This window comes from Crocodylus siamensis, chromosome 1, assembly GCF_052110815.1.
Source record: "Crocodylus siamensis isolate JL-2025a chromosome 1, ASM5211081v1, whole genome shotgun sequence".
NCBI classification, from domain to species: Eukaryota; Metazoa; Chordata; order Crocodylia; family Crocodylidae; genus Crocodylus; species Crocodylus siamensis.
In genome coordinates this window covers 58,908,030-58,931,462 of record NC_143395.1, presented here as the reverse complement: position 1 = coordinate 58,931,462, position 23,433 = coordinate 58,908,030, and the positions used below count along the sequence as shown (strand labels likewise).

General features: G+C 47.1%; 1 protein-coding gene across 2 annotated transcripts; it reads right to left on the bottom strand.

Moving 5' to 3' along the window:
* Positions 1-12,789: 12,789 nt before the first annotated feature.
* Positions 12,790-23,430, bottom strand: MTO1 (mitochondrial tRNA translation optimization 1). 2 transcript variants are annotated; one of them, XM_090034939.1, is made up of 12 exons: positions 23,125-23,430; positions 22,842-23,041; positions 21,979-22,096; positions 20,246-20,535; positions 19,629-19,741; positions 19,286-19,476; positions 18,015-18,145; positions 17,170-17,374; positions 16,912-17,083; positions 15,802-15,920; positions 14,640-14,809; positions 12,790-14,028 (listed from the first exon to the last, which is right to left on the bottom strand). In XM_090034939.1, the coding sequence occupies exons 1-12, from the start codon at positions 23,378-23,380 to the stop codon at positions 13,834-13,836; spliced, it is 2,160 nt and encodes a 719-aa protein (XP_089891065.1). In that variant the 5' UTR covers positions 23,381-23,430; the 3' UTR covers positions 12,790-13,833. The 2 variants fall into 2 exon arrangements, with proteins under 2 accessions (XP_089891065.1, XP_089891070.1); XM_090034944.1 differs by having other exon boundaries at positions 14,652-14,809; positions 23,125-23,426.
* Positions 23,431-23,433: the final 3 nt, after the last annotated feature.

The following is a 23,433-nucleotide window of genomic DNA, read 5'->3' as shown; positions in this document are numbered from 1 at the left end:
GAGTTTTTTGCTGAGTTTTTGCTTTAAGGCTTCGCAGCTTATAGTAGTAGTTTCATAGTAGCTAGGGTCAGGAGGGACCTGACCAGATCATCTAGCCTGACCCCCTGCCACAGGCACGAATGAATGCTGGGTTCACAAGACCCCAGACAGGTAATCATCCAACCTCCTCTTGAATTTGCTCAAGGTAGGGGCGAGGACCACTTCCCTGGGAAGTTGGTTCCCGATTTTGGCCACCCTAACTGTAAAATATTGCCCTCTGATCTCTAACCTAAACCTATTCTCCGTCAGCTTATTACCATTGTTCCTTGTCACCCCAGGTGGTGCTGGGGAGAAAAGGGCTCTACCTATTTGCTGTTGATTTCCCCTGATGAGTTTTTTGGCAGCCACCAGGTCCCCCCTCAGGCTCCTCTTGCTGAGGCTGAACAGGTTCAGGTCCCTCAGCCTCTCCCCATAGGGCCTGTTCTGCTGCCCTCTCACCAAGCAGGTGGTCCTCCTCTGAACCCTCTCCAGGCTGGCCACATACCTTTTGAAGTGAGGCACCCAGTACTGGACACAGTACTCCAACTGTCACCTGACCAAAGTCTCATAGAGGGGGAGTATCACATTGGCTTGAGATGCACCTTTGGATGCATGCCAAGGTATGGCTGGCCTTGCTGGCATTGGTCAATAATGACTCCAAGATCCCATTCCGCTTCTGTGCTTTCAAGAGGGGAACTCCCCAGCTTGTATGTATGCTGTGGATTCCTTCTCCCAAGGTGCAGCACCCTGCATTTATCTACATTGAAAGCCTATCTTTTGCCTCATTATAGTTTTCTAACTGTGGCATGTCTACATCTGATACCCATGAAGTGGGTATTGTAAAGTTGAGTTATAGTCTCAGAAGAAATTTCTGGCTATTTCAGGGCAATAGTACGGTTACTTAATTGTAGCAGAATAACAGCTCTACTCTTAGCTTTCAAGCAACATGAATTATACAAAACCCAGGTGGTACTATTTTCATACAATAAGTGACCTGGTCTCTCTTAACAAACACATTGCCCTATTGTTACATAGGAAACATTAGGTAGTTTGTGTACGCAGGTTATGTTGGGTGGGCTGAGAGGCCATCCTCTCCATAGGGTCTCTAATCTAATTAAGTTGTTACTAATTTGAATGAAAGGGGATTGTGTTACACACTGAGGGCCATTTGGGGTAACCATCTCCCATACGGGGCAATGCAGATTCTAGTCTTAAAGGCTTCTTCTTTGCCCCGTGCTAAGCAAATAAGCAGTGGTCTAGTTTCTATTTTTTACCCCCTGCACTAGGAATGAACACTTCCTTTTATTACAGCCTTCCTAAGTGGTAATTCAGGTACTTTCATAGGGGTATCTTTCTTTAAATGTTGCAGGCATTCTATGATGCTCTAAGCCAGGGGGGCATTCTTTATTTTTAACGTTGTTTATTACTTAGGAAAAATGCATGTTTAATGATAACTGAACATGCACACAAGCAGTACTCTAGGTTTGATTTCTGTCTGCTCTAAAAGCAGTGTCTATCATGGCCTGGGTAAGACAGACTGTCTTTAATTTTACATTAGTTAGCAATTCATCAGTGTGCTCTAAAGTTTTTCTGTCGAGCATGCCTCCCTTAGTGAGCAACCTTACTGCCTGTCAGAGATTGGCTACTCTTTCAGTATTTTTCTGGGACTTATCTAAATTCTATACATTCAGAGCCAAGTTAAGTCTGTCTTAAAGATAACTTGGAGCATCTTTTCGATGGCAGGGCCTAATTGTATTTGTGGAACGGAAAATGGTTGGCCATTCTCACCTAAGTAACCCTTCGCGGGCTCCTGCTGAACAGTTTGGAAAGGTAGCTCGGACATCCTATTGTTCTGAGGCAGTGAACAATGAAGTGTTTAGGAGGGTTGGGATTTTAACCTGTGACTGCCACCAAGGTGGGGAGTTATACGCGGTTAGTGTTGGGGCCTCCTGGGGGGGAACAGCCAGAGACAATAGTCACATTTATCCTTCCTTCTTTGAGAGCCCGTAACTATGCTTCACTTCTCAAAGAGTGGAAGAGTTCCTACTGTTGCTCATGGGGATGATACGGTACTGGGTTGGTGAAACGGCATTGCCCTGGCAGAATTATAGCGCTAATTTGCTTTAGGAATCCTACCGGTATAAAAGGATGGGGATAAGTGGTGGAGACTTGCGGATACAGCCTTCTTTTGGTTGTATTAAAGTGGGTACCATTTCACCACGCCTCTGTGTAGGTATGATATATCAACTATGTAATGACTTTGTTCTAACCTGTAGCACGCCCTCCTATCTGGTGGACTTCACACCACCACTGGAGAGCGTTGTTAGTCATAGGAATGGGAGGGGGTAGATTTTCTTATAAACACAGTGGCTTGAGAGGCTGAACCGAGGCAGAATACACTATTGGGGGCACAGACTCAGGGGCGTTGAGCTTAATGGGGTTTCCCTCAGGAAGTATGTAACAACAAACTTATAAACGAGCAGAGCTACAATAATTACCTCCCCTCCTACAGTTAGCCATTTTAACTTTCAGGTAGGGAATGAACCCAAAATAATAACTGGTGCCACAGGCGTACTGACACTTACCACCTTGCCAGTCAACTATTTTGTTTCTTCTACTCAGAGACTAGGATTTTACTTGCTCCAGGATAGCGGGCTTTTTTTAATATGGATACTGTGGCTGGACTGCATGAAGGTCATCTGAGCGCATACGCAGTTCTGGGGAATGCTCTTCTGGGTCAGGCCACTCTTTTAGATCTTTAGGAGTAAGTTTATTAATATCTAGATGATAAGGGAAGTAGACATGCCCTACCCAGGAAACACAATAAGGCATTAGTAAAAAGAATACAATTATAACAGTCTATCACTTTATGGTGCCAGTTAATTTAGACAGATGATAGAGTAGGACTTGTTGTTAATAGCAGGCTCAATTAGGAATGGCTGTGGCCGCATTTGTGGACAGATCTAATCTATAGGAACAAGACAAGAAGAAGCTTGGCTCCCGTTAGATGAATTTGACTTAAATACCTGCTAGGTATTATGCATACTTTTGGCCAATGGTGTCTCCTTCTATTTATCTCCCTGAGGATGCTTCACTACCACCCAATCTCCTGCCTGGAGCTTTCTTGGGTCAGTATCCCTGTGTTGCTCACACTGCTGGCTCGTGGGGACCACCTAATCAAAGGCCTGTTGCATAGGGCTACCTCCTGAACAAGGTTGATTATTGGCCTAATTGACAGCTTGATCTAGGTGCAAGTCCTAGTCTTTAAGAGCTGTGCCAGTGGCCAACTGCAAATTGCATTTGAGGATGCCATTGGCTTGCTTTACCAATCCGTTAGACTGCGGATGGTATGGGATGTGATATGTCCATAACATGCTATGTTTTGTGGTTTAGTCATACACAAGATGATTGTGAAAGTGAGGGCCATTATTGCTCTGTAGTTCTATGGGCGATGGATACACAGCTAGCAGAGTTTCTAGTGCTGCACAAGTGTCCTGGGCAGTAGCTCTTGCTGAGGCGGGGTGAACATTATTCCCGTGATAACTTCTATAGCTACAAATACGTATTGTTGCTTACAGGAAGTTCGAGGGAGGGGGCCTATGAAATTGTATTGCCATACTTGCTAAGCTACCTTTCTCCTATGCAATGACAACGGGACAGTAGGGAAAGGCTTTAGTTGCATCTTGACCTCTCGGCAGGTGATGCATGGATCAACTATTTCTTGTACTTTCTTTTTAGTTATATGAATGCCCCAAGATGCAGCCAAGCGGGTGGTTCTATTGTGCCTGGGATGCCCATGTTGTTGATGTACCCATTTTGCGGCTCGTTCTCCAGGTGTGCAGTGGGAGGAGGAATTGGGCAATAATGGACTAGCTGCTCTATTGTCTTCTTCAACATACAAGGTTTTACCGCCCTCTTACCTGGGCAGCTGATCAACTCACCTATTCTACTTTGCCTCTGGGCCTTCTCTCACCTTATTTCGATGTGCTACACTACCATGTTGGATGTGTAGGGGAAGCTCATATTGGGCTAATTTCTACAAGGTCTTCTATTTTTTGTGGCTCTAAATGTCTTGTCTTCGTCTTTTAAAGTTTTCCTTTTTCCATAGGGGTAGCCATTTAGTGCATCCCTCCACCACCATCCAGGAGTTGCTATAAATGTAAATGGGCTTTACAGGACGTGAACCATTTAACAATTCACATTCCACCACAGCGAGCACTGCGCTGAGCTTGGCGTACTGCGCACTTTTTCTGAGGCCTTGTACTACTACTTGCTTGCTGTCTTGAATCTTTAAGGTGACTCTCCTCCAGGCATGACCTCGAGCAGACCTGTCCATAAACTAGACTTCAACATCGGCTGAGGCCTCCATCTCAGGTGAGAAAGAAGGTGCTTCTTTGATGGGTAAAGGTTTAGTGCAGCTTGTTTTGTTGGGATAAACATTAATCGTATTTTCTGTGACCCTTTCAACTAATGCAGGCCGTCCCTTTGGAGTTACTCATTGGACCTGGCTCATGATGTAATAAATTCACTTCTGGACTGTGGTGTCTTGGGCTCTTCTCCTAGGTGGCAGCTGGTGGTCTGACAGAGCCATTCCCAGAATAGGTATTGGAGTAGTGATAACCAGGAATCCTGGTTTTCTCTGATTAAAAACTGCAAATTCTCTGATTAAAAACCCCAAATCCATGCTAAATATTAAAGGTCCCCCCCAGCCCCTCCCAGTGCTGCTGGTGCCCCACACTCCCTCCCGTCTCAACAGCCCTCCTGATGCCCCTCATAACAGCCCCCTAGACCCACAGACATGCAGACACAGACACTGACACCCATCCCAGCAGGTAAGTGTGTGTGAGGGGAAGGGGTAGGGCAGGGTGGGGTGGGGGGAAGGGAAGGTGCTGGGGGGATAGATCAAGAAAGGGGGAAATGCACCCCTGTGCCCACTCCCAGGAGCAGGGCTGGGAGGGTGAGGGCAGGGGTGCCACTGTGGGCCACACACATGTTGGCTGGCCTGACAGGAGGTTCGCACACGGAGGCCGCTACTGCAACTCTGCCACTGCGCCCTGTGCTACCATCCCACAGCCACCTGAATGGCTTTGTGAGCAAATGGTGCAGGGCGCGGCAGCTGCAGTGCGGTGGCAACTACCATTTGCAGGCCACATGTGCTGCCCGGCCGGGGGGTGGAACGGGGGGTTTGCATTCAGCAGCATGCCCTGCAACCGGCTGCATGACTCTGTGATGGCAGCTGCATGCAGGTTTGGGAGGCTTTGCAGGCAAGCACTGCCACCATGGAGCCATGCCCTTCACCCCTGGATCAAAGAGGTAAGTGGGACTTGGGGACTGTGGGGCAGGGCTGGAGAAGATGGTTGGGGGCTCAGGGAGTGGGAGGTGTTGCCGGCCCCATGCAGCACATCACCACTGGGAGTGAGGCCAGGAGTGCTCCTCTGTGGGAGGCTTTGCAGGCAAGTGATGTGGGGCACAGCATGGTGGTGCCCACTATGTGCGGGTTGCACACATGCTGCCTGGCCGGCTGCCTGGGGGAGGGGAAGAGGGAGGCTGGCATACAGCCAGAGCACTGCTCTGTGGCTGGCTCTGCAGCCATGGCGAGGGATGGGGGTGCATGGGGGGGAGGGGGCTTGGGCTTGCATGCAGTGCTGCCGCTTACCTGGAGGCCCGTTATGGCAGTGATGGCCTCTGCCTCCAAAACCTCCTGCTGCTACCGTGGAGTCGTGCCCAGAGCTGTGCGGCCAGCCGCTGGGCGACAGCGGCAGTGTGGTGTTGGCTGGGCAGCACGCAGCCATCCCCACCACCCTGTGGCGCTGCTGCTGGCTGCAGAGCTCTGAGCATAGCTCTGTGGTGGCAGTGGGAGGTCTTGGAGGTAGAGGCAGTCACCGCTGGCACAGGCGGCTGCTGCTGCTTGCCTGTGGGGCTGTCTGTGCCAGTGGTGACAGCTTCCGTGTACAAAACCTGTTGCTGCTGCTGCTGCTGCGGAGCTGTGCTTAGAGCTGTGCAGCTGGTGCCAGTGGAGCAGTGTTGGGGCTGGGAATGGCTGTGTGCTACTCAGCCACCACCACCCCATGCCACACTGCTGCTGCGGGCCACACAGCTCTGGGCACAGCCCTGTCCCACAGTCCCACTTACCTCCATGCTCCAGGAGTGAAGGGCAAGTGTGAGCCTGGGCCCAGCCCTGGCTGCCTCAGAGGCTCAGGCTCTGCCCTCCCCCTCCCGCTCCAGCCAGGGCTGTGGGGTTTCTGGCCCTTTTTGCAATTGGCTCCTGCAGGCTGGAGCTGTGCCAGCCTGCAAGAGCTCTTTGCAACAGCGGAGAATCCACAGATTTCTCTGCTAAAAAGAGAAATCTGCATTTTCTCCGATAAAAACAGGGAATCTGTGGTTTTCTCCATTTTCCCATGGCAAACAGAAAACCCGGATCCCAGGTGATAACTGTAGGTAATTCCCCGCTTAACGCTTCTGTGGCTTCCAGGGCCATCACTGCTACACACATTTGTTTTAAGAGAGTATACCTTGCTTCTGCCCTTCTCTAGCCTCAGCTTTAAAATCTAAGGGGTTTTCCTTCTGCCTCGGAGGACTCTTTCTGCCCCAGGCTCTTATGTGGTCCCCCTTCCGAGACACTTATATGGAGCTAAAGCTCTCCTTGGGGATGTCATGCTGCTAGGGAGGCATGGACAGTTACTGCGTCTTTAAAGGCCTGTAAGGTATATTTATGGTCAGGATTGGCTAGCAACTCTCATGGATGGGAATAGCAAAAAACACGTCTTTGATATCAACGGATCCCATCTATGCGGGCCCATAACACCAGATGCTTTCTGTTAAGGCTGGTAGTGACGGGATGGCAGCCATCAAGGGGTTAGTATTAGCATTCAAAGCTCGAGAGTCAATATTCAGTCGCCACCCCCAATCTGGCTTATGCACTGGCCACACTGGATTGTTATAGAGAGAGTGGTTTCGGATAATAGTTCTGTCTTCTAACTGCTGGCTGATAATACGCTGGATAGGTTGGGTGGCCTCGGGAGGAGTTTGACACTGGGGCCGGTGTACTCTTTTCTTGAGAGGCAGGGTTAGTGGGATTATGCTACATCGAGTTACGGTCATTATAACCGTTTCTTTAGGTTTCTGGTGAGGTGTACTGCGCACCTAAACTGCCAGTTTTCTCACTCAAGGGTAAACTGCTGTCTTCTTAGTATATTAAGTCCCAGTAAGCTTGGTCCCCCTTTAAGTCCCCCCCCTTTAACAGCTGCCGCTGTTACCTTAGAGCCATTAGGTAGCACAAGAGCATTAGGTAGCACAAGGCTCGCTTGGACAATATGTTCTGGTCTAGTGCTTCCAACCCTGATTACCTGATAAGGGATTCTTATGTCTAATAGCATATTGATTGACTTTTTACTTTTACTTAATTAAATCTGTTCGGGTATCTGAATGAAGGGTCTAATATTAACTTTAGATACTGGTCCTTGGCCCACTACCTCCCCCATCCTTGGGTTTGGGCTGCCTGGACTTCTTAGTGCCATGCAATCAGGGGAGGTAAATGCTGGCAGCTCCGCAAGTGCCTGGGAAAATGTCAACAGTTCTGCTCTTAGGGCAGAGAATCCTTCTGGTGACACTGCTGGCGGTGCAGAAGGCTCCACTTTCAGGCTTGTCCCTTCGCTACAGTGTTTAGCCCACAGCCCTTGCAGGACATTGATGGGCAGTCCATCAATTTGCACCTTATTGAAACTGGCAGCCAACAAGTTTTTCCACATTCTTGTTTGTGGAGTCTTAGACTGGCCTTCCCTAGCTTGTCCCAGCAATTCTAGGGTATTAGGGGCCACTGCTATGGCCTTGGCGATTTTCATCCGTTTGGCAAAACCCGGCTTCTGCAAAATGGGCAGAAGCTGCACTAATCGCTGGATTGCATCTCTTACCGGGTGATTCACCACATATAGCTCCAAGGCCAACAGGGCTGAGGTGCACTCTGTTGGTGCTTGTTGGCAACACCTCTTCTTCAATGGTGCTGTCACAACTTCTGCATTTGGTGTGTGAGTCCAAACTCCTGCATGAAGGATTTTAGTTAGCGCTAACTGATACAAGCAGAGGACAGCCTCCTCCAAACTGGCCCACGCCCGAGGGGTGGGGTTAAGCTCTTCTATATTACCATAACTGGCGGTGGTCGCCTGTAGTGCAGCAGAAAACAAAGTAACGTTTTTATCACCTCCTGCATACTGATTCAACTGGAGCTCAGGGTGCAGGACAAGTTGGGCCACCTTGGTTTGGCTCACTGATATTGCGGAGGCCCCTTCACTATACATTTGGACTAGCCAGTCTATCACTGGCTCTCCTGGTTTGGACTTACGCTGCTTCTGTATATCTCGAATCTTTGCACGGGTAAAGAAGCACATCTCTGTTGGGGGATTTCCCCCTTGCGGTCCTGAGTGAGTCACCACTACTGGGAATGCTTGGCCGAGCTCTTCCCTCTAGGTGGGGACATATGGGGGCGGTTTGGCACCAGGCTTGTCATCAATTTCCTTCCCCTCATCCGTCCCCTCCCCGTGATCTTCCTAAAGCTCAACTTCTGGTTTTTCACCATACAGGCACTGTTGCACCTTCTCAAAGGGGGGCTCCAAGGCCTGCACCAACTGTGCCTTCTTCTGGAGGGAAGTGGCCATGCGCACTATCATAATCTTTCCTTCCCTCTGTTCTAGGTCTCCAAGAGACTCTGGGCAGCTCGCGCAGCCTCACATGCCACACTGTTGGAGTCCCTCACGTCCTCTAATTCCTTACTCAACCGGGTGACCTTTTCCTGGAGGTGGACATTCTCTTCGACCCCTAACTCCTCGCACAAATATGGGGGGTACATGCCGTGGCAGAGAACTGCACCCACCTCCACCCCCAGATGAGCTGCCTTTGGCTCTGTCTTGTGCTCCGCTCCCCGCCCCCGGCTGGGCAGCACCTCCCCCTGCCTGTCCTAGTTCCACTCTCTCCCTCACCATGGGGGCCTAGATCTGCCACCTTGCACCCCTTCCCTCCCCGATGTCCCTTCCTCCCCACAGACTTAGTGCCTGGACGCTGCTCTCCAAGCTGTGAGCTGCATATTGGCTAGGTATTGTATGGTATGGCTAATCATCGGCCATCAGTATTGGCCAAAAAAATCTTTATTGGTGTACCCCTAATTATTTTTTATTTTTGGTGGCATAGCTAGATTTGACATAGGCCTACATAGGGGTACAAAACATTCTCTTCCTGGAAAGCTTCCTAACATTAATGAGCTCTAGAAGAGAATCTTCCTAATAATGGAGATGAAGTTATCTCTATGTTTGCATTTGATTTTTAAAGGTCTAGTGTTTAGTTATAAATTGTGGCTTTAACAATATTAGGCAGCTAGCTATCAGGAAACAGATGCATCATGATTCAGTGAAACACAACCACAAAACTCTATGCTCAGTAGGTTTTAACTGGCACGAATCCACCAGCATCAAAACAAAATGCTTTTCACTTCATTGCAAAGCCTTGTCTCAATGTTTCTTAAACTCAGCATACAGCTGAAGCAACAAACAAACCTCAATAAAGGAACTGAAACTGAGACCCACTCTACAGAGGCAGGTAAAAGCACAATTGGATCCAATATGTGATCCACATAATTGCGCCTCCTGCCACACCACATGTGTACGTTAGGAGGTCTGACTGTGGGATTGCACGTTAGATCCAATTGTGCCTTACTGCTGGTATAGAGGAAGCTTGATACTGGCTCCCCTCCCCCCTGCATCAGCAAGAAGCAGGCTTTCATGGCTGGGAGCCCCCTTTGCTTTGTAGCCGGGACCGAGAGTCCCATACCTGACATCTGATATAACAGATTCATGGAGAGACATGCCTGGACTTGGCATTCAACAGCAGTTTCATAAGCAGAGGAGAGAAACATTTTTATCCCATTTAAAGCTCCAAGAACCAAAATATGATATCTAGCCAACGTGAATCCACACCAGATAACAGCTTACACATCCTCATAACCTTCTCTCCCCTCTAGCACTAGCCCTTCTGTTTTAAAACATGACCTGTAAACAGAAGGGACAAGAGTGAGTTACTAAGAGTGCTGGCTAATAGGTATATTTCATAGATTTCTTAGACATTAGGGCTGGAAGGGACCTTGGGAGATCAGAGTCCAGGCCCCTGCCCCAAGAGCAGGAAGTCAGCTAGGGAAAGTCAGCTATATTATCCCAGGAATGGACTTTTAAAACTTCAACTTAGTTCCTGCAAAACCAATTTTGTCTGCTTTGTCCTGTCTGTTGGTAGGATCTGCTCAATTTGTGAGTGACAAGTATAACAACTAGATTTTCACTAAGGAACTACGTTGTGTTCAGCACCTAAACTAACCAAGACAAGATTGTTACTACAAGGAACTGCTTCCATCAAAGCCAATGCTCTCCGCAGACATAAAGAAGAATTCAGAGTCTCTACTGTTTGTGCTTAAGTATTGAGTGGATCCCTTCCTCAAAGTCCTTGGTGAAGAAAAGAGTGCTTGTACAGTAATTTGGAATCAGCAAGGTGCAGTTGCCTATAAGACTGATTAGATCCTGCTAGCTGAAATCTGACCAGTACTTTGACTAGCCCATCTCCAGGCCTAGTCAGACTTGAGACTGACTCTCAGGACTTCTTGTTTCTAAAAACAACAGTACTCTTTAATCGAGACATACCATGACAGAATACAGTATGTTATAAAACAGACTTCCTGATTATAAGACCCCTTGTTCCACTTAATTCCTCCTTGTGCCATCTGCTGGTCTGTCCTGAGGCAGGAGGCTCTAGGTTTGTCTTCTTAGACTTTGCTCAGCCCTGTAACTAGCAATCCCTCCCACACCTCCTGCTAACTCAAAAGCCTGGTCTGCTCAATCTTTTCCCTCTAAGCCTTTCCCTTGATGTGTCCTTTCTTAATGGCTTACATCATCAGCATTGCTTTTGGTAACTTTCCATGATTTGCTATTCGAAGGTGCTTCACCACAGAGACCAGGCCTGATCAGTTTGAGGGACCCACTTGTATTCCTGGCTTGAATGGGCAAACTGACTGTAAAGCTTTTGCATTACAAGTATTAATTGCTGATCAAGGTACCTGCACCCTGAACGGCTCTAAAGGAAAGCAGTGACTCTACTATATGGAGCTGCCAAACACCTAGTTTGGAAAACAGGACTCATAGCCTTGGATCGTGGAGGTTTAAGGCAGGAAGGAGACAGCTGTCCCAACAGCAGCAAGATGCTGCCAGTAGGTATATGTCTGTGGTGGCCAGAATGTTCATGGAGGAAGGGGAGTTTCTTAACACGGAAGCAAGTGTGTTTACTTTCTACAGAAAAAAATCCTTTATTGGCTTGCCAACACCCTTGCTTCAGTAAACACCACTGTCAGGGGAATCCCACAAATACAATATATCTCTCTTTAAAATGTCTTTAGATGTTCCCTTGTTCATACCAAGAGTCTATGGAAACATTGGTTCCCCCCATTCATTTCTGATTTTATAGTTCTATCATGTTAGCTCATCATACCAGGAAGTCCCACTGTTTCCAGTCTCTCAGCCTTCTCGTTATTTTTCTTTAGGTTGGCAAAAATCCTTTTGCAGCAAAGTAAGCAAGTTTCTTCTCAGGCTTGAGCAGACCTACTTTTATGTAGCTTTATTAATGGAAGGACTGTGCTTCGGGATCCTTTTTTAACAGTTTGCCACTGTTATCTGCTTAACAGGAAGGTGAAGAACTAGAATTCTGCCTTGGGAAGAGGCATGAGAAATCATGCTACTGCATTTAGGCCCAGTATAAAATAAAGCCACATAGACAGCACCCTAGATTTCAACAGTAATCCTAGAGCTGATGTGACCGTAAATTGAAGGCTAAAAACATGCATTGGATTTTTCCCATCTGGAACAAAGCCTTTTATTCCAGGAACCAATAGATGTAGAATCTATTTTTAGCCTGTGAAGTACCCATAATAACATTTCCCACAGGACAACCAGGGCTAATTTGAGTTAATTACCATTCAGGCTGCATGTGTAAATGATGTTCCTATGCATGTTTTGTTGCGAGTCAAAGACCAGGACAACCAGATTCAGGATAAAATTCATGTCTGTTTTGACCCAGCAACTTCATACAAGCATAAGATCATCTAGGGATCTCATAAGGTCATCTACCCCAGCCCCCTGTTCAAGGCAGGATCATCCCCGACTAAACCATCACAGCCAAGCATCTCTCTGTTCTACTCTTGAAAACTTCGAGTTTTCCACAACCTCCCTAGGTAGCCTGCTCCAGTGCGATCACCCTCATAAATTCCTCCAATCTGCAATACTACATTACCTTATTTAGATCAGTGTGGAGATTTATAGGTTTTTAGGTGCTTCATTCTTTAAGTTACTTCTTTCTTTCTCTCTCTTCCCAAGGGTACTAAAAAAGGGAGCATTTTATAGATAGGGAAGTGAGATTCAGGGCAAAGCCTCTTACAAAGATCAGACAGGAAGTCTGTGGCAAAACAGAGAATTGAATTTGTTTCCTGAGCATATTAATTCATCCCTCCCAATCCTAGCAACTGTATTTCCATCAAGAGTCTTATTACTGCATATTACTGTAGTAGCACTGACAGCTTAATAGATATTAGGACATACTGTGTTAAATGCTGTACATACACAGTGAGAAACAGTTCCTGTAGGGAGGAACTTACATATATACAAACAAGAATATATATTATATGAACCAGTAGTAGACTCTGGATCCCTACAAACCCGAGACAAGTTTCTTTGCTGGAGAAAAATGACAACATTTTTGTTCACATTGGCTCATTTTTAATGTTCTTAAGAAAAATTAAAACTAAGTTTAAAGGAGAGTCATGCTCAGTCTCTTTCTGATGTACAAAAATAGTCATTACTTCAAGTTAATATCAGACTAAAAATAACTGTAATGCAGAACAGCTCACTGATGAAAAACTAACTGAAGTTTTAGAAGAGACACGGCAGTTTCTCAGTGCTACCCAGGTTGTACATCTCACCTTTTACCCCTCCTTGTAAAAGCTGAGAGTAACCATTTTCCTCCTGTGGCCTGATCAAAAGCATGGGAGACTGGAAAAAGTCAAACCTAACTATTTCACTGCTTTTACACTACAAAAAAACCCACCACTTAAGGCTTCTTTTTCAATACTTATTCTCTCTAGTCAGTTCTAGGTGCTGTTAATCTGTTTTAATACGATATTTCTTGAACTCTGAGTAATTTGCGCGTGTGTGGGGGGGAATGCTGGGAAATCCTAGAGTCCAGCTCAACCCAGCCTACCCTGCATTTACAGTTGCATGAGAGAATATGGGTTCTCTGTCCCCCTTACCATCTTTCCATAAAAAGACTTTCTAAGAAATTATTAGAGCACAAGTATTTTCCATGGCCAGCTGGAAACAAACACCTATGGGTAATACAACATGAAATCAACAGCAACACTGGGCACTGTCGAGTTAGTTATCAACAGTTACTGGGCTCTTGGCATTCTAGCACTCATCTTGCACTTCTCTCTCTATTGTGGAGAGACAATCCCTATTCATGCCTTTTTCCTTCCCTCAAGATTTTTCAGGTTCTCAAATAGACTGATGCTGTCTCCCACATACCTGGAACCTTAGTACACAGCTATGTTTTTTTAGCTAAGTTTGGAAAGAAAACTATTTGAGCTCCTGATCACTATGCAAAAGGCATACAGGTCTGTTGGCTTTATACCTACTAGAACACAGTCAGAGGTGGCTAGTTACAGATGCAAAAAACCCGTCCTTGTACGGTCTGAAGACTCCACACATGTCCACTGCAATACAGCCGTTTTCCATCACCTCCTCAGAAAGCCCTGCTCAGATTTGAGCTCTGGAATTCACTCTTCGCAAACACATCAGTATTTCTCTCTGGTAAGGATCTGCCAGTCCTAAATGGCAGTTTTATGTCTGCTGTCTTTTGCTGATTAGTCTTCACAAATCTCAGCAGATTAAGGATGGCAGCAGGTGTAATTCCAGGAATGCGGCTGACTGCTCCAATCTAGACATGGAAACAGCAACAAAAATCAAGTTGAAATTGCCCCCAAGTCCGATACTATGATTAGAGACCTACTGAAATTGCGCCTGCACTATTTTAGGCTGACTCCCTGAAAAACAAACTAAACAAGCTAACTAAAAAATTTACCGAAAATAAAATGCTGACTCCCTCTGGAGTCCTTGTGGCCTTAGCTTCACAGCCCACTAGGGGGAGGCACGGAGGGAAGGAGGCTGACTGCTGCTCCCACCCCTTGCTGCTGATTGGCAGCAAGGGGCAGGGCCACATGGGCAGCCCTTACAGCCAATCTCTGTCAAGGGATGGGGCCACTGGGGCCCCTTGGCCAAGGGGTGGAGGGGCCTGCTGTGCTCAGCCTGTGGAAATTACTGCCAACCCCAGGATCTGCACTTGAAATTGGCTGGCCGCTGCCTCGACTTTGGTTAGACCCCTAACCATGAAGCTCCTTAATCCAGCTGGTGATAGTCAAACCTACTACGGAGAAACAAGATCTCACAACTCAGTGCCAAAGTGGGTAATCCTCCCTCCTGCCCCAATTTTCAAATGCCAGCATAAAGTGGTGCTTTGTGGCCATTACTGCCATACCCCCACCCTCTGACCCAGTGCCTTGCCGTCTGGGGACGGGCTGAGTCCAGTTTCTCTCGCATCTCCTGGGACAATGATGCATTAATGGTGAAATAATCCAGGTCCTCTGGCAATAGGAGAGCTTCATCTCGGCGCACTTCCTCCATTTCCTGCTGCTGATTAGATGTACACACCTTGTAAACAACTGCATTGGCAGCAAAGAGGATGGGAGAACAAAAACAATAATACATGGTAGGTACAAAATACATGGTTCTTTAAAAGAGCTATTGACAACAGAAGCAAAATTCTAGGTAGAAATGTCAAGCATGCCTATGGAATTAGGCACCTTGCTTCCATGGACTAGGGAGCCTCACCACTAGTAAAGCAGGGGTCAGCAACCTTTTTAGGCTGTGGGCCAGACTGACCCTGTTTGGGTGAAAGATGGGCCAGCACATAGTGGGCAGGTGCTAGGACCCAACTGCTGCCACCACTGCTTTTCCCAGGAGCTGCAAAAGGGAACGCATCCACTGCTGATACTTTTCTTTTCAGAGGTGGTAGAGGGTGAACATTTGTAGCAGGCACTTTTCTTCTCAGTGGCAGTCATTTCACTTGCCAGTGCATGGAAGATTGCCAGCTGTGGACACTCTTCCCTGTGTACTGCAGGGAAAAGCAGTGGTGGAGGGTGATTTTTCTGTTCAGCTGCTGGGAGAAGTGATAGCAACGGTCGTTGGGTCCTAGTGACTGCCCATCCGCTTCTGACCTAAAATGGGTCAATCCAGCTGCTGACATCCCATGTCTGGAGGCTGGATCAGATGGCTTGACAGGGCCAACCCAGTCCATGGGCCATAGGCTGCCAACCCCTGTTTTAGGGGCTTTGGAAAAAACAAATATTACAAATCTCAGTTTTCAAAAGAAGACTTGATCTCTTAACCAAAGCAGAGCAGGAGAACTCTGGGGCAGCTGTAATACACTGCTGGAGCAGTGAGGGGAAAAAAGGCTAAGAAAAATTAACACAGACTCAATTTTCCTCCCTGCCAAGAGAGAACAGTGTTTTCTCCAAGGTAGGACTTGGGTCTATTTATGGAAGAATAGGATGCTCTACTGACAGTGGCCTTTCCACACCGCAAGATCCAGAGATAGCTGAGGTTTCATGCTCATTCCCCACTGAACACATGGATGATGTTTGGTCTTCTCTACCTTCTATTTTAAGTCTTTCTGCCAATTCTCTCCATTCAGCAAGCTTTCCAAGGGGTTCTGGGAAAATCCTTGCCAATAACTCCATGTTGACTTCTGGATACTGAAGAATGTCCAAAGCCCTGTGAAAACAAGACCAAGTGACTACTGTAACAAGGCTAGTGCATTGCACAAGAATGGTAAGCAGCCATTCCCAGACCCACTGGATGCAGCTTGGTAAAATCCTAGTTCAGGGATGACCCAGTTACCACCACTTGAGAAGGAGAGGTGAGCAACTTAGCTGGTAGCCTGTGCAGGGGCACCAAGGACTGATCAAGCAGAACAGAACAAACAAAAACCCTCTCCAGCCAGAGGGTCCCTGCAGATGAGGGCAAGCAGCACAGGAAGAGCTGCTCTGGACACCTAAACTCATGTCTCTTCTCTGGGCACAGACATATAACACATTTATACCCGTGTGAACAAGGAGATACAAACTGTAAACACCAGTGTAACTTACCTGAAACCAGTGAAGAAATATCCCCGTTAAAGTCAGGGTACAACATCTGTCCTGCTACTGGCAAAAAAGCTATTACCTGGCTCCCTGCCTGGGTACCCGGGCGTGTTTCAGCCCTGCCTCTATGCTGGGGTTGCACAAATTCAGGAAAAAGAATAGTGGGGAGCAGGTTATAGGGAAGTAGGGCCCAGACAGCCCTCCAGAGGTCATCTAGTACAACCCCCTTCCTGAGGCAGAGTCCTCCCATGTTTTAGCCAAAATAGCTAGGGCACTCATCCAGGAAGCTGGAGACCTGCTGGGGTTCTAGCCCTATCTTCCTCCCCACAACCCAGAAGGGGTTTGAACCTGCATCTCTCTGACTTTCTCAGCAGTGCTCTTAACACCAGACTACAAGTCAAACATTGTCTATGCTCCATTTCAGTTCTCCTTCTGAAGCTGAGCCACACAGACTTCAGGGAAAGTACAATCAGAGAAATACATTTGTGCGGCTAGAAAGCTACCGTTTGGACACTTGAATACCATAAGTGCTCAAAGAGGAAAAAAAAAAAATGGTTCAGAATGCAGCTCTCCTATAGAAGCAAGCAGTGGACAGGCAGGGAAGGATCAGTAGCAACCTTTACCTGACAGGTGAGCTACGACTGCTGCTGATTACAATCTCCGGAATCAAGCTGGACCATTTGGAGGGAGGGAGTTGAAGAGACGTTAGCATTGTAACTCCCTCCTCTATGGCAGCCTTTATTTGAGATGCTCGTTCATATCGTTGCCGGGACACACAGCCAGTTTCCTCAAAGCCTTCAGAGAAAAGACAGTGTGCAAGTGAGAGAGGTGCTATATAGGCTGGCCTGCTGGTCAAGAAAATCAACAGAGGGATAGGCTACCTCGGGAGGTGAGTCTGCTGTCTGCATTGTCGGGTCTCAGGAACGTGCGGAACTCTACTCGGCTGGTGAACATGCGGTACGGCTCACTGGTGCCCAGCGTGGTGAGGTCATCGATCAGGACTCCAATGTAACCTTCAGTGCGGCTGATAGTGAAAGGAGGTTTGCCACAGACTCGCAGGCAAGCATTGATTCCAGCAATCACTCCCTGCCAGACATCAAAGTGGTTACAGGAGCCACTATGAAGCCAGCACACTGACTCATTCTGATCCATGTGGACTGCTATATCTCACACACACAAGCCTCCAGATATCTGTGGCAGAATCTGTGTTATTTGAGGTGTGCTAGCTGATACAAGATAGTCTCTGATCCTTGCAGTAGTCCTAAAAACAAATGTTCTACCTCCTGGGAGAGAAGGTTTTCTGCAACCATTCTAGGGTTCTCAGGATGCTCTCCCTTACTTTTCCCCAGCTGCTTACTGTGGCTATCCTTGTGCCTGGAGGGAACTGCTGATGTGCAAAGCAAGTACTGCCTCTTCCTTCCCCCAGATAGCCTTTGCTTTCAGCCATCAACTAAGCAGTGCATTCACTGTTTGGCCAGGCAGTATCCTTAATGCTCAGATGTGGGAAAGCAGTCTGAGAACAAGGAGTTTTGCTGCTGAGTATCTGAGAAATCTGTGCATGTGGTTCTACAAAGTATCTTTAACTTGCATAACCAGTACAACATCCTGTTTACAACACTGTTGGGGGGGAGGTGCGATGGGGAGCATACACTGGCATTGAGTTACAATTACCGGGTTTTTTGGGGTGTACTCTGAGTGTGAAATGCACACTTCCAGCTTTGCTCACCTGGGCTGCTGCTTCTTCATAGCCTGTGGTGCCATTTATTTGTCCTGCAAAGAAGAGTCGCTGAACCAGACGAGACTCAAGGGAAGCAGTGAGCTGACGAGGATCTAGAAAGTCATACTGAACTCCATAGCCTAGTATATGCAAAGGAGATTGTCATCAAGAAAAGGAGAATACACCCTCTATCGTATTAGGCATCATTTGGGTGGATTCATTAATTTTAATCATTGTTCAAATCAAGGTTTCTCACCTGCCAATTTAAATAATTTTAACCTTGTTTTGCTTTTTAGTAATTTCTTAGAGAAAGGAAGAAGCTCACTGGCTGGTAACCCTTAACACACATTAATGTGTAACTAAACACTATTTTTATGCTAAATTTTACACTACTTTTTGCTAATCAGGATGCATATTTAAACATTAAGCAGTCATACACCTTAACATCCTTAGATGGTGAACATTTACATGTTCTTAGGATAGAAAATAGTGAATTACTGTTGTTCATCATGGTTTTTTTTTAAAACTTGTAGCATAGGTCAAATAGCTTTAGAAAACAGTATTAAATCAAAATGTAACTAAAAGTGCAGAAAACCAGCACTATAACACTGTTTTGTTTTTGTTTAATAAATATACAATGTTAACACCAGACTACATTACATAAGAGCTCATTTATTAAAGGAAGGAAGCACTAGCTGCAATTAGCGAACTTCATGCAGCTTTTGGTTACCAAGTCTTCCAGTAATCTAGAACCAGTAGACTTCAACCTCACATTAAGCCTACCTACACACAGGAACAGAAAGACAAACTTTCCTGCTTTTTCAACTCTGAGTTGGATTCTAATTTTGAATAAACTGGTTTTTGAATGGCACTAAGTTAAGGTGGAGAAGACAGTCTCTCTATATCTGAGGAGGAGGCTGCCATCATCACAAGGTGATTTAGTAGGTTCCAGATTTTCTTAAACATTTGGCTGCAATCATATATTGTTTGAATAGGTTTTGATTAATTAACAGATTGTAAGAAGCGTGCATGTCAAAAGAGTTTGATTTCATGTTAAAATAAAACAGGATTACTTTCAGGGAAAAATGTGTTTATATAAAAAAAAAAATCCAATTAAAAATGACTGATGTGTGTTCACTCTGGGTGCCATGATTTCCAGATCTAAGAGCTCAGAAGGATACAAGTTTGCTCAAAACTTGTGCGCCTGGGAACAACAATGGGTCATAAATCTAGATCCCTTTGTAATATAGACTGTATGGAGCAATTTGACTCTCTCTCACCTGGCTGTACCATCTTGGCTTTCTCTAAGCCCTGGATGCATGTAATCACCTGCTCCTGGAGCTCAGGTGGCAGTGTCAGTGACATTCCTTGGGGGTAGATGATATTGGAATCCAGACCCTCAGGCTCCAGCCACAGCTGATGAATACGGTTTGGGAAGCGTAAAACTTTAGATTCAAGTGAGGGACAGTACCTGCAGAGGGAAACAACCATCAGTGCAAGGGGGTAACACAGAGAGAAGGTAAACACTGATTGCGAGCTGCCTCCCAGAAGTAAAATAAGGAAGAACTAGGCAGATTCAGCTATTCTGTCACATCATTTCCTTGCAAGATGCCTCATACTCACCGGGGTCCTTTTGTTGTCTCCTTTACATGGTTGTTCAGGTAAAGATTATCACGGATAATTTTCTCCACTTTGGGGTTAGTGTAAGTCAGGTAACATAAGAGCTGATCCTCTGGCTGAAAAATATCAAGACTTACTTACATTTAATCCACCAATGATGCTTTACATCGATCAAGCACTTCTCACCTGAAGATTTCAGACATTAGCTAACTTCTACAGTGGCTCCAAGGGGCTGATAGTTCCATTACATCTGCTGTGGAAATGGTGCTCAGAGGTTAAACGAATTGCTCAAGAGTGAGTTAGAAGAACAAACCCTGGTAAGCCAGGTATCCGCTACTCTACACACCTAATCAGAGACTGATATTCCAAAGGAAGTGTGGGATGCCGTGCAGATTTGCATTAACCTTAGTTTTCCCCTCTGCTTCAGAGCTGATGTCTCAGAGAAGCAGAACTCTGAGCACTCATGCGGAAATAAGGTAACTCCTGTCTACAGGAGTCATAATATCGACCAGACTATTTTCTCAGCAAAGACAGCTCATTACATCTTCCCGAAGGTGCTGAGCACAATACTGCATTAATCATACTACAAAGTGGCCTTCCCTGCCCAAACTGCATCACACCTTGATCCAAACAGTCTCACTGAGGAAGCTGAATGGGATGGGATGGTGGTCAGCCCATTGCTTCTCCAGAACGCTGAAATCAATGGTATCTTTGGCAAGTCGGGGTGGGGTCCCAGTCTTCAGCCTCCCTACAGCAAATCCCAGTTTCTCCAGAGTCTGAGCCAGTCCAGTGGATGATGGATCCCCTAATCGCCCAGCCGGATGCCTCTCTAATCCAATGAGGACCATCCCCCGCAGAAAGGTACCAGTGGTCAGTATGACACTGCCAGCATGTACTTTGCTGCCATCACCTGTAAAAGAATTTTCAGAAACATACACATTAACAACCAAGGCCCTGATGTGCTGCTGTTGCCTAGAACCAGTCCCGCATTCTCCGATGCGTCTGCCTTAAACAGGAAAAAACAGTGGAGACATAAAAGCAGGTGCACTATGATCTATTTAGAGCCCTGCATTTCTAATCTCGGCTAGTCTCTCGTTTTTGTCTGAACTGAGAAGACAAGACCAAAGCCTGAGATTAGGGAAATTAATTTTAGTGGTTCTGCTCTTTCCTCTCTAGCTGAGACCTAGTGCTGCTGGAGTACTCAGAATTTCTGTCTAATATGCCAGGAACAACCAGACCAGACAAAACTTCATCCACAGAACAGCTCCCCATCAGCAAGACGAAACTCAGGAGCTCAACATGCAAAATAAATACTATGTTTCATATTTTCACATTCATCCTAGCAAATGATACATCTGACCCCGGAGATCCAGAACTTGGACTCTCCTAACAAAGATATCACTTGGCATCCAGGTGTGGTAGAATCAGTAACAGACACATAACACAAAAGAGACAGGGCTAAGGAAATTTGCTCAGTGTTCATCAGGGATCCTGGTTTTCTCTGATAAAAAATAAATAAATAAAAAATCACAAATTCTGACAAAAAAATGCAAATTCTCTGATAAACCGCCCCAAAACTGCTAGCTAAAATTAAAAGCCGCCCCCCACAGCTCTGCTGGTGTTCCTCACACCTCCCCAATGCCTCTCCCAGCCCTGCTGGTCCCCCTCACTTTCTCCCAGCCCTGCTAGTGCCCTTCACTGCGACACCAAAACCCCTACACCACCCTAACCTTGTATCTTGCCCCCCACCCACAGTCCCTGCCCCCCAGCCCTACCAGAGGGGGACCCACAGCTGCCAGGGCTATGGGGCCAGGGACCCAAGTCTGCAGCTCCCTGCAACCAACAGCAGGCAGCTGCGGCAGAAGCAGCAGGAAGCCGGCTCCCCCACTGCTGCCGCCTGCTTGGGCAAACAGCTCTTGCAGGCTGGAGCTCAGCCAGCCTACAGAGCTCTTTGCAAAAGTGGAATCTACAGGTTTTTCTGCTAGAAGAGGAAATCTGTAGTTTTCTGTGGGAAACAGAAAACCTGGATCCCTGGTGTTCATAAATCAAACACTCACTAGACGGAAATGCATTTCTGTCTGTAGCAGACTCAACTAACTCCCCAGAATCTTTTCATACAACTTGGGACAGATTTTGACACTAATTTAAGGGCAAAAGCTTAAATACTGTCATTCTCCAAAAGACTTAGTGGTAACAGTAACACCTAGCTGTCTTGATTCACTCATACTCTCTCTAAGCCATATATATGCTTTTACCAGTTAATTCCTGAAGCATATTTACTCTCAAGGTTCCATTCAGTTTTGAGGGGGAAGTGACGCATCAAATACCTTTAATATCTAGTTACAGTACATACCAAGAAGGACCCCACTGACTTGGCATTTTCCTGGATGTTCTGACTCTGGTTCCTTCAAGAGAAGATCTTCCACAGACCCCTCACGAACAGTCAGGAATGGGGTATTAAGGATTTCTTTCTATCAGGAGATAAGGAATTAGTATGAGTATCTGTCCATCCATCCCTATGACCACACATCTTCCCCCAAACATTGAACCACACACTTCCAATTACTGGATAGCAGCTTCTCTCTCTCCCACTCCATTACCAAGTTATTTTAAAGCAGGAGAAGCATAACTCAAGTGCCTATAACATTCAATTACTGCAGTGATGTCTGGGATTTACTAAGCAGAACTAATAATTACTTATTTACAGATCTGCAGGTTTTAATGACAGAACAGAGACCACTGGATAATCCGGAAACAGTTCTGTATGTCAGCAAAGTCAGATAATGTCATCTAGTTATTCCCATGTTTTGCCAAGGAACCTGGGCTCGACTAAGGCACGCATCTTGCAGGAAAACATCCTGACTTGACAGTATCAACAGACAAGAGCATCCCCCATTTTTCTTGCTAGTTTCTCCAACTGTGAGTTACCCCGATGGGTAAATCTTTTGGCCTCCGTTTACCATGTGAATTTGACTCTAGCTTTTCACTCCTAGATTAAAGAGCACAGGAATACCACATATTTTCTTCCTGCCTGCACCATAAGAGGTATCCCCTCAGCTTCTCTTCTGAATAACTAAAACGTTGTGACGTCTTTCTGCTCAGGCCTTTGGGCATCTTCTCTTCACCCTCTTTAGTTCAACCCAGATCTTTTCAACAGGGTTGAGAGCCTACTCCTGTCTCACTCGCCCCCCAGCCCCCTGCCCCCGTGGCTCTCACCTGCATGTTCTCCTTGTACAGCTTCCGATCCACCTGTGCGCGTAGCCCCCAAACGGCTGGGCCCTTGCGCCGGTTCAGCACCTTGTAGTGCACCCCCGAGTGGTCGCAGAGGCGGGCGCACAGCCCGTCCAGGGCATCCACTTCCCTCATGAGGTGCCCCTTCCCGATGCCCCCGAAGGAGGGGTTGCAGGACATCTGCCCTGCGCCAGACGCGAGAGGAGCCTCGGTCACGCCCGGCCCGTGGCCCCGCGCCCGCCGCTCCTCCGCCCCGACCCCCCGTTACCGATCGTGTCAATCTTATGCGTGACCAGCAGCGTCCGGGCCCCGCCGCGAGCCGCCGCAGCCGCCGCCTCGGTCCCGGCGTGGCCACCACCAATCACCACCACGTCGTAGCGGGCGGCGGCATCGCTCCCGGCCCAGCGGCTCCAGGGCGGCTGGAGGCGGCGGCCGCACAGGAGCCGGACCGGAGACATGAACGGGGCGGCGCCCGGCGTCACCAGCGTGAAGCGCCGCAGAGCCGCAGCTACGGGGACCGCCATTGCGGCGAGTTAGGTGCCGGAACCAGAAGTGGGAGGCCGGGTGGGTGGGTAGG

Bases quoted from the DNA above. Each gene is read 5' to 3' on its own strand.
- MTO1 (XM_090034939.1), bottom strand. From the start codon at position 23,380: ATGGCGGTCCCCGTAGCTGCGGCTCTGCGGCGCTTCACGCTGGTGACG. The intron at 18,146-19,285 runs GTGAGAGAGAGT...TGCATATACTAG, and splicing joins AGCCAAGATGGTACAGCCAG to GCTATGGAGTTCAGTATGAC. The intron at 14,810-15,801 runs GTAGAGAAGACC...CTGCCAATGCAG, and splicing joins AGAAAGACTTAAAATAGAAG to TTGTTTACAAGGTGTGTACA.